General features: G+C 38.9%; 1 protein-coding gene across 1 annotated transcript; it reads right to left on the bottom strand.

Moving 5' to 3' along the window:
* Nucleotides 1-505: 505 nt before the first annotated feature.
* On the bottom strand, nt 506-4151 carry sox18 (SRY-box transcription factor 18). The gene is made up of 2 exons (XM_016233194.1): nt 3502-4151; nt 506-2323 (listed from the first exon to the last, which is right to left on the bottom strand). Exons 1-2 carry the CDS (start codon nt 3884-3886, stop codon nt 1389-1391), a joined length of 1320 nt encoding a protein of 439 aa, XP_016088680.1. The 5' UTR covers nt 3887-4151; the 3' UTR covers nt 506-1388.
* Between the last annotated feature and the right edge of the window lie 7524 nt (nt 4152-11675).

Here is an 11675-nt window from a genome sequence, read left to right on the forward strand (position 1 = left end):
TTGGATGTAAAGAATAACACACACTAGGCATCCTGCCTGAAATGTAAATGCTTTGGAAAGACTATTTTCCCTCTTGAAACCCACTCTTATATCAATCTTTTTGTTCTCCAGTACTGAGTGAATCAACATGAGGGAGCATTTCTTTAATCTCAGAGCTGCCTTTTTTTGTATGAAGACATAAGAGAAGACAGTTTCAGTTTTGTTCTCCTCAGTCAAAAATGTTTTCTTTTTGTTCGTGGTTTTAGGTGAAAAAATAGCTTAAAGAGCCAAACTCATTTTGTGGCTGATCAAAAATCTTGGAGGAGGGAATCAGAGAGACAAGACTGGATTACAACTTAAACATTGCGGCCCTGCTCTCACTCTCCGTTCTCTCAAAAAGGCAACAACAATTGCAGCCACATCACCATTTTACATAAATCAGGCAAATATGCACCTAATGCAAGTGTAAAGATTTGACAACTACCCAATATTTAGTGACAACTTTATTTTGCAAAATATGCATCGATACATTTTGCTGTGTAATACATTTTTTTATTATTAAAACTATTTTAAGAAGAAGAAAAAACACATTGAAAGCACATGCACTCTGTGGTGTGGGAAAGTGTGTTAGTGAAATACTATGTACAATTGTGTGTTTTCAATTTAATTGCTTTGATTTAATAGCTCTGAGACATTTTTTATTGCAAACTCTTTTTATTTGAAGATAATTATTACCAAAAGGCGGAGAGTTATTACTAACTCAACATGTTCCTCAAGTGCTAAAAGGATTACAAAATTTCATGTCCACATGAAATGCCCAATTCAAACTTATTCAACCACACAGAAGGGAAGAATGCAAGATAAATTATTAGTTGCCAATGGATCAAAATACGTCAGATGTCATGAAAAAAAAGAGTATTTGAAAGATATTAAGTGCAGTATAAAAGTCTTGAGTGGTTTTCACATACCCAGTGCAAAACATATTCTCATACAACCTTATATAAAATGTCTATAAAAATAGAAATAAACAATATAAAAAGCAAATGAAAAGACACATATCTATATATATGCATTGCAAAAATATTCACATTCTTGACTTCCACGTCCCAGTACCCTCATTTGAGACTGTAAGCATACAGTAGCTGGATGGAGTCAGCAAAATTATTGGTTAAATCGGCCACAGTCTCAGAAAGTACAGGTTATCAAGACCAGAAATGACTAGTCATACTGTGAAATGCAATTTAGTGAAGTCTATACGGTGAGAACCATTCTGTATAGAGTTCAGTAACCTCCAGTGATTCGTGAAACCGGGCAAGATGATTCCCTGAAGAAGGTAACTCGAATAAATCAAAAAGATCTGAGACTAAAAAAAAAGCAATATGTGCACCAGACTGCATGGAGAAGCGGTTTTATCCCGTAATGCACGCGCTGTAGTAGACAGCACTGCTGGCGTCGGACAGGGCTGATATCAAAGCGCTGCTCTCCTCGCAAGGGGCATTCCTGCTCAATCGAGTCCTGCTCGCGCTCAGGTATTGGTCGAACTCAATCCTGTCCACTTCGCCCCAGAACTCAGCCGTGGGTCCCAGCTGGTCCACAGCGTCCAGAGAGGGCGGAGTGACCTGAGCGACCGCCGAGGTCTCGGGCGGTGGAGACAGCTGGCCCAGATGAGAGGTGAAGGCAGGTTGGGACTGACTGCTCCCGTATATCTGACCGTAATAGCCTGCAGGCGTGGGAGTGTGAGTAGCCTTTGAGGATTCTGGGAGGCTCATGTTGGGGTAGAGCCCGTTAAGGTTCGTGGACTCCACAACCAGGCATTTCTCCTGCAGCGGGAGGCAGGCCAGTGGAGACTTCTGGTTGAGGTGTGGGTGGGAATGCTGGAGGTTATGGGAGTTGTGGTGAGGGTGGTGGCCAGTCTGATGGTTTGGATGCTGGTGGTAGTTTATCCACGAACCCAGACCCACATCTTCCTGCATGTGAGGGGGGAAAAACACTGAATCTCCGCCTCCCTCCTCCAACACGTCCAGCGGTGACATCTCCGGCGTCGGCAGGCCAAAACTTTCCAGCTCTGGAGCTCCGGAGGAGTGGAGGTCTCGGAAGTGTCCCAGAGGAGGCAGCAGATGATGTGCATGGCGATGTGGCGAGTAGGCATCTCCTGGTCCCGGGCCGCCAGCGAGGCCTTGGAGGAGCAAACCCGGTTCCACTCGTTTCATCTTCTTGGGCTGCTTCTTGCGGCGAGGACGGTATTTGTAGTTCGGGTGATCCTGTAGGTGCTGCAAACGGAGTCGTTCGGCTTCCTCCACAAACGGACGCTTGTCTAGTGTGCTTAGAGCCTTCCAGGATTGACCTAAAAACATCATCCAATCAGTGTTATTGTTTCAGGATTCGTTGTGCTACTTTTTGCGTTAGTAGCTTATAAATATGATTTTTTTTATCATACCTAGTTTAGTCACTACAACATTGTTCTAATTTAATCCAGAAACAATGCCAGATTATTGAGCCAGATTCTTCAGATTATTTATAAAAAGTATTTAATTTAGCTCTCTGGGATAAATATACAAATATAATCATGCACAAATGATTTTTAAATGAGCTGTCACAATTGTTACGTTTGCAGCAGCGATTGCTTTTGGTGAAAACAGATGTAACACAAGCACTGACAAACGTGTGTGTGACATGAGCAAATCATTACGTGTAACTGGTGCGGGGCACACGGGGTTGGGTTGTAGTATTTGAATTATTAATGGGTCAATGGCTGCAGACAATCGGCAGCTTGTGTTTCTGCCACAGCCCTGTTATATTTCAAAAAATAAGGACATCAAAATGTCTCCCCGAGAAACAGCCAAACACAAATATTGTGCAAGATTTACAAACTTTTCAAATGAATTCCATGTCATGTGCGCCCAAGGCTTGTTTTCTAATCGATAATTCTGAGCGGCATATAAAGTTCTTTTTTTTATTATTATAATAATAAACTGCCACATTTAATTTTTATAAAAAAAATTTTGACATGAATATAAAATTGAGTTTGTAATCATTTTAAATGACAATGAATCAGCCTGATTGTAGAAGTAGCAGGGTGTGAATAAGGACGTGATTTTGTACAACATGAATAACATTCTAACAATAAACCCAAAAATAATCATGTTTAAACGATTAGATTTGGAATTAACTTCATTTTATGGCCATTTACTAAAAATTTAAGTGACAATGTGGTCACATTTGCTTGTCATTTATTAGTAGTATACTTTTATTCTAATTATTCCTCTAATAAGCTCACATTCACAATCTTTTAAAAACGTAATTATTATTCTTTATTTTGATTTATTTATTTTAATATTTTATTATTTACTACATGTATAAATTAGGCAATTCTGACACATATATTATATATTTTTTATTTGAATTTTCATATTTTAAACCACCAGTTTTCAAATATGCCACATCCGTGACATCGCCCTCTCCTGATGCACTAGATTGACCCCAGCTTAACCCCCGAGATGTGATGTATAGCGAGTGTCTTACCCAGCATCTTACTGAGTACGGCGTTATGCAGGTCTGGGTTCTGGAGGGCCAGACGTTTGCGCTCATCTTTAGCCCACACCATGAAGGCATTCATCGGCCTCCTGATCCTCGAATCCCCCCCTGATTTCCCCTCGCCGGAGCCCAGGGTCAGAGCTCCAGGGCGGGTTGAGTCCGGGCTTCCCGTCCTGGCCTCTCCTCCGGTTTGGGACCCCGTCCGTGTTCCAGAGGCGGGCACTGGCGCCAGCTCTGTGGTCCGGCTGCGGTCAAAACCATGTGCCCGGTCAGGGCCCGGAGTGCTGGAAGAGGCACCCCATGTCCCACGCTCCGCAACCTGGCTGGGCTGAGAACTGGCCTCTTGACAGCAACTAGACTCAGATATATTCATTCCAGCAAGACCACCACGGTTAAAGCACGCAGTTGTCTTTGGATAGAAGCAACACCAGGACGTCTCTTTGCTACTTTAAGCTACTTTAAATACAGACTGACCAGTAACCCAAATGAAACGAATCGTAAAAGAAAGAAAAAGAGTTCGAAAAGGCTGCACTCTTTGTTTTCGGATGTTTCAGAGAAGTATAAAATCCCACAGATGTTAGTGTTTTGTAACTCCTGCCCTCCAAATGGTATATAGTTCTTGTGCTGAGTTTGAAAGTTGTAGTGAGTTTTGATGAACCCATGCTGTAAATATATACGTGGCCTGAGCCAATCAGAGCGTCAGCCCGGACAGGAGAGGCGGGAGGGGCAGCCAGTGGGAGTTGTCCTGCCCCCCTTTATAGCCTCCACAGACAGAGAGATGTAATCTGAGAGGGCCATTGTTTTAGGCCTGCTGTACACACACTCATATAGGGCACATACACTAAATCATAACACACTTGCACACACACAGGACCCCTGTTTGTACTGGGGGGCCGGGACCACAAAGAAAGCTGTGCACTTGAGTGTTAACAACTTGTAACAATGAGCGCAAATGTAAAGACATGGCAGTCAACACGAAGTGAAGAAAACACATAAACCCAACATACACACTAATGTAACATAACCATTTTAGATGCATTCAACCTTTGCCCTGAATATACAGCAAAGCCTGCTCTCTGGTTTCTTGGTAGCATGAAATAACTATACTTAAAGTGATTTATAGACAGTTTTCACAGCTAAATATTTGTGGTCAACCCATCATTTATTTAAAAATACACTGTAAAAAGTGAAAACATGCAGTTTTTACCCTAAAAAATGTGTTCTATCGTACGTGACCCTTAAAAATTACTTTAAAAATTACTTTGTGTAACCCAATATAGTCAGGCTGATTTAGTCATATTGAAAATTGTATTTGACTTGGATAAAACCTGATAATTTAGAAGCAGTGCAGATTATTTATATAGGGGTGAGAAGTGTAAAAGCTGTTTTGTTAAAATCGTGGACATTAAAAGTTCACAAATCTACAGCTAAAAAGTAGGTAATACTTCAGTTCATTCACTTTATTATTTTAGAAGCTGAGGTTTTATACAGTTTCATACTGTAATTTATATATTAAAAAAAAAAAAGTTTTATAAATTTTTATCTTCAATTTAATTTTTTTGTGTTACATTTTTTCCTTATTTATATGTGTGACCCTGGAATACAAAACCAGTCATAAGGGTCAATTTTGTTATATTGAGATTTATACATCATCTGAAAGCTTTTCACTGATGTATGGTTTGTTAGGATATGATAATATTTGGCCGAGATACAGCTTTTTGAAAGTCTGAAATCTGAGGATGCAAAAAAATCTAAATATTGAGAAATGTGCCTTTAAAGTTGTCCAGATCAAGTTCTTAGCAATACATATTACTAATAAAAAATTAAGTTTTGATATATTTTTGGTAGGAAATTTACAAAATATCTTCATGGAAAATGATCTTTACTTAAAGGGGTCATATGATGCGATTTAAATTTTTCTCTTTAAATATTTTTTGACCCATATGAAATATTGTTGGTTATTGCTACAATACAAATATACCAGGGTCTATTTGTGGTCCAGGGTCACATACTGTACATACATATATATATATATAGGGCTGTCATCGTTAACGCGTTAACGCATGCGATTCATTTTACAATCCTTAACGCGTTAAAATAATTTAACGCAATTAATGCAAAATTACTGAAGCACAATTTCTATTCTAACCCTTTTACCAAATTTTGCTTATCTGCTTGCAATTGATCATTTTTTAAGCCGCTAAACTCTGGGAAAGTTTACAGTCCAATGATCCAGTAAGCCAATGCATTCAAACAATCCATCCAAAACAGCACTAATATAAAGGAACCCAGGCTGATTACATCAGAGATTGCTGAGAGAACAGAGACTCGTGTTGCGTTTTCAGTGAATTATTCATTCCAGTGTGTTTCACTTTAAAACACGAGCTCTGTCATATTCTGTGATTGTCTCCGAAGAGCACGAGCCCTCACACATCGCGCTGTGTGAAGTACAGACTGAACAGATTGTCAACACATCCCACCGCTCTATGGCCAGATGAGACGCAAACTACATTTTCTCGACTGGATAACCAGTCTCGCTAGTAAAGTTTTGATGGATGAAGACTGCAATTAAGGTAAGATTGCGGTGGCGTACAGGAGTTGTACAGTAAGCACGCGTGAGTCCGTTATAATAATGCATGTATGAGTGCTCTTGACGCACTGATCACCAATTGTATTTATGCACAGGCACAGACATTTCCGTACATTTACGTTGTTTCCACACACATTCATGATAATGTTTAGGTTTGTCATGTTTATGTTGCTGTGTTTAGTTATTCTGAATGGATACGTGGACTGTAGTAGATATATGCAGTCAGCAGTCGGTTGGTTTAATTTTTTTTTTTTTGGCATCTCCATGTGGTCCTGTTCGGTATCGCAATGTGGCTTCTCTAAAATGTAAAAAAGCTCTTTGGTGTTGCACTGTACACATACTTTAAAATTCAGATTTTTTTTCTTTCTTTCATATGTGCTTATGGGGCTCCTTATATCATTTGGTTCTTTGGTGTCCTTTTGGAGTTTCTAAGTGTCCTTTTTTGGAAAGTCATCTAAATGTATTTTTAAAAAAGCCTGCAGAAAATATAGATTTTTGAGAATCACCCTTCAATCTTTTGGTTTACTTTGCTGGATATAGCAAATGATACCAAAAAATTCTTAGTATAACACTCATACTTAGTGTAAGCTGGTGTTATTCCTGTCTGGGTTTGTGTGCAAACGTGAAGTATTTTTATCGCTCATCTAAACATTATGTAATCACATAATGAAATCACGGCCATGCTCTGATTGACAGTGGCATTTATTACATGGCTGTCAGTGAAAAATGCAGCATAGAAGGAGGCGAGTTGTTAACAGCTGCGATTACAATGAACTTCACACTTCACAATGAGCTTCATTAACTTCATGCGAGTAAAATGGTGAATATAAAAAAATTGTTATGTTTGCAAACGAAGTGAAGTAGAAAGTAGGCCAATCTCCATCACTCTGGTTACAAATATAGAAGAAATGGCAAACATTGGACGGGTCAGGGAGGGCGACCTCTTAATGAGATGGGATGTCGGCTTGCCTCTCTCCTTTGAAAAGGGTCACGGTCAACAACAGTTGAACACAAACGTTTAACCTCATCTAACTCAAGAGGATGTGAAAGTTAAAGACCATCACTCTTAAACTATGTCCATGTGCTTAAAACTATATGCATTCAAGTGCATGTGTATGAAATGTAAAGTTGGCTTTTGATTTACCTTAAAAGAATGTGAAGTAACCACATTTAAACATTCTTAAACGTCCTTGTGAAAACCACAAATTAGTCCTGTGGTTTCTTGTCTCCAAACCTATGCAATTCATCCAGTCTTAGACGGCTGCATCCAGCCAATTTCTCCCCCCATTGAGCAGTACATCAATATCCTCGACTCTATGAATAAATGCAAGGCGAGGCATGGGAGTTCAGGCCGCACAGAATCGCACAGAGGGAAATGGAGTTTTATGTGTATGTGAAGTGGATTTAAATCCATTAGTACAGTAGGCAGCTCAGGAACAGGCCACGAGAGGCGTTTTATTGTTTAATCTATGAGGACTTGTCATGGTTTTCTGAAATATGATGGTGCTGGCATTTGTCTTTGGGAAGATGAGAGAGCTATTATGCAGAGAGGGTGATGGGTGTAAAAAGGGAAATGTGCAGCTCTAGTTGATCTTTGCGTAAAATTACTTTCATGCACTCGGGTTTAAAAAAGAGGGATGCAGGGCTATGAAAAAGCAAGGTCTGAATGTTTTAAGCAAAGTATAATGTTTTACTACACCAATTTACTTATTATTATTATTATTATTATTTTCTTTTCAGCAGAATTTTTTTTTTTTGTATTTAATTACTTGCCATAAAATAGTTAATTTTGATTATTTTGTGTTGTGCTTAAAACATACAAATTATATATATTTATATGTATTATTTTTTATTGCAAATCACACACACATATTTATATATAATTTGCAATAAAAATAAAACATAATACAATTTTGTATGATTTTTATATTTTAACAACAACACAAAGACATTCATGTTAGTTATTTTAGTACCATTTAAGCATCAAGATAAACTAAATTGCTTAGGCAACTAGCTGAAATCTTTTTCTTTTAATAAATATTTTATTCCAGTTAAAGTTTCATAATTTTTTTTAAGTAATGAAAGTTTTGTTATGGTTTTACTTTTAGTTAACTATAATAACCCTATTTAACCTTTATATTCACATTGTGAGATATGGCATGGAGTGTTTGTGACATAACTTAAATGCAAATAAATACACACTTACACATACGTGCTTCTGCTGCGTCAGTGATTTACCGGCAAATATTGCGTGGGCCGTGTGGATGGGAAGGTCTCTCCTAGATGGTGAAAGTTGGCTACGTGACAGTGGTCTTCGCCTGGCTGTCTGCTCCGCATTCCCCCCTGGACATTCTCACAGTAAATGTGTGTGCGGCCGCCTCACCGCTCTTCCAGTCCACCTCCTGCCGCCCACCACCTACAGAAACAGGAAGTCAGGGATGTTCCTGTGGGCCACCATGACGGGACCTGATAAGATCATGAGATACCGTGTGAGTGAGAGAGAGAGAGAGAGAGAGAGAGAGAGAGAGGGAATGCTGAGGAAGAGAAAGAACAGCTGACCTTTGACCCACCCGACCCCTCGGGTCCTCTTGTGGAGGTGCCCAGTTTGGCGTGGCAGATCGCTGGCCTCCTGCCCGCCGCAAGCGACAGCACTCCCACTTCACCGCTGTCTCTGTGTCTCTGTGAAAGAACGAGAGACGGGCACCACACCTACACCACAGCGGAAATTTGGCCAAGACTCCAGACTGAGCGGCTAGAGGAGGAGAACTTCACAACACTCTCTCATCTTTTATTTCTCTATTTACTGTACGGGGCGAGGAGACACACAGAAACAATACCACTCACACACACACACAAATACACACGCACAGGCCTTTTGATGAACAAAGACTATGTCAATGCGTGTGTGTGTGCTTTGATTATTGATTAATATGTTGAGGTCGCTCCAAATGAGTGTATTTATGAGTGTGTGTGTGTGTGTGTGTGTTGGAGGTGAAGGTTTTATGAAATATTCAAGCGCTGTTCTATTTTCTGCCACTTGATGAAGGGAAGTTTGTGCTGATGGATGGAAGCAACTATGTTTGGGAATCCCCCATGTTAACAATATTCTCACACACACTGAAAACAATTGATAGCCATACGATAACACATCCACACACATTTACTCCAGCTAATCAACTGATGGTCATTTATTGTAGTTTATTACATTATTTAATAATTTTTTTTACTATCGCTAGGACACATTTCTCAATACATAGGTCTTTTTTTTTATTCTCCACAAGGTGAGCACAACAGCAGTCTATGTGGGCTAAGCTGTGGATCATTTATCATTGCTTTGGAAAAATATATATTTTATTACATCTTACACATTACATGAAATCCTTTCTCATTCAGACACAAAAACCACTAAATACCTATAGGCCAATCTGCATATTTACATAATCTTTTAAAACTTATGTTCAAAACACAAACGTAAGACAGGAATTTGCTACATTTCTACAGTAATACCATACTGAAATATATATCAAATCTAAATACTATCAAAACACTTGGTGTTAATCAGCTGTTAATTGTTAATTTGTTAATCTTTAAATTTCATTATACCATTTAGGAAACAATTTAGGAAAAATGTTGTACTATAATGTAAACATGGACTAAGTAACATATACAGTGAAACCAGTAGAGAGCTCTCATTCTTTGTTTAATGCCACCTGTTGTTAGTGTTTTAGGTGCTTTATAAGTGAAGTGTGGCCAAGTATGGTGACCCATACTCAGAATTTGTGCTGTGCATTTAATTCATCCAAGTGCACACACACAGTAGTACACACACACACACACACACACCGTGAACACACACCCGGAGCAGTGGGCAGCCATATTGCTGCGGTGCCCGGGGAGCAGTTGGGGGTTCGGTGCCGTGCTCAAGGGTCTCACCTCAGTCGTGGTATTAAGGGTGGAAGAAAGCGCTGATTATTCACTCCCCCCACCAACAATTCCTGCCGGACCTGAGACATGAACCCACAACCTTTGGGTTACAAGTCCGACTCTTTAACCATCAGGCCACGACTGCTCCCACAAATGAGTGACAAAGTGTGTTTGCTGGGTGACAAGAAGTAGTTTTAGTGCACTTTGAATGTGAAATTAAATGCTGTGCCCAGCTGAAGTTGGTGAAGAGAGTTTTGAAAAAGTGACCTATATATATTGACAAATGGATCCTAGTGGATGTAAAAATCTGTCATTTAGCAGACATTTAGCATTATGGTATTGGCATGAGGCAAACTTGTACATATTTGTATATTTACAAGTATATTTGTGTCCTGCAAATCTAGACCGTTTACCATAATTACAGACAGATCAAAAACAGCAAACATTGCTTTTTAAATCAATATGAATCAGCATGAAACAGCCTTCAGACTATATTTTACTTCCATAATCCAACATATTTCCAAGAATTAAAAAATTCGATTTCAAATCAATTCTTTTGAACTTTCTATCCATCAAAGAGTCCTATAAAAGTATCACTATTTCCACAATAATATTAAGCAACAAAACTGATAATTTTTCAGCATTGATAATAATAATAAATGTAAAATGCAAATCAGCATATTAGAGTGATTTCTGAAGGATCATGTGACCCTGAAGACTGGATTCAGCTTTCACAGGAATACATAACATTTTAAAGTATATTCAAATAAAAAAAAAAACATTTATTTTGAATTGTAATAATATTTTATAATATTACTGCTTTTAGTGTATTTTTGATCAAATAATAAATGCAGTTTGGTGAGGACAAGGGATTACTTTTAAAAACATACAAAAATATCTTACCAAACTCAAACCTTGGAACAGTATTGTTGCAATTATACTAAATCAGGTACATGACTATTTTTTTTTTTAGTCTGTTGCAGGTTGTTTTAGAGGACAGGACCTTTTCATTTTAGAGTGCATCTGATTGGAAAACAATCTGCTGTGCAGGATGAGTCATCAATATTTTTGCATCATTTTTTGGAGGTGAAAAACTGTTTTCCACTAAAGTGATTTGGTCATCTTTTAGGAGCATACCAGTATATGCAGATGACATCAATAAACACTGATCAAATGCGACAAACTATTTTGAACTATTTTTACAGTTGCTGCAGACATCCCATCACATTTCTCTCTCAGTCTGTCTTCCATATCACATTCCTGTCTGATGATCCCATCTGAGTAATCTGAGGACAAAACTGCTGGAGCCCTCAGTTAGGAAGTGACTAAATTAAGCCTTGTCTGTCAGTGTCTCGCTCTTTCCCTCATGTTTAATAATCCCATACGAGTATCTTACTGAGTTTTGAGGTGTGGTGGAGCGTAGGTCACTTTCCCAGGGTACACCTCTTCTATCTGCAGCCTGCAGCCACGCTCCATCTCCCCGTTACCTTCCTCTGGCCCTCTGACCGGTCATGTTATGATAGTGACTTGGCTTGAGACAAAGGAAGTGAGAGCTATTTATTTAAATAAACTTTTTTTCTGAAGGGACAGAATGAGGAATCAAAGTCATCTCACACAGATAAACAATGCTAGGCTAGCGAGGCTGATT

Source organism: Sinocyclocheilus grahami, unplaced genomic scaffold (assembly GCF_001515645.1).
Source record: "Sinocyclocheilus grahami isolate Dianchi unplaced genomic scaffold, SAMN03320097.WGS_v1.1 scaffold426.1, whole genome shotgun sequence".
Classification (NCBI taxonomy): Eukaryota; Metazoa; Chordata; class Actinopteri; order Cypriniformes; family Cyprinidae; genus Sinocyclocheilus; species Sinocyclocheilus grahami.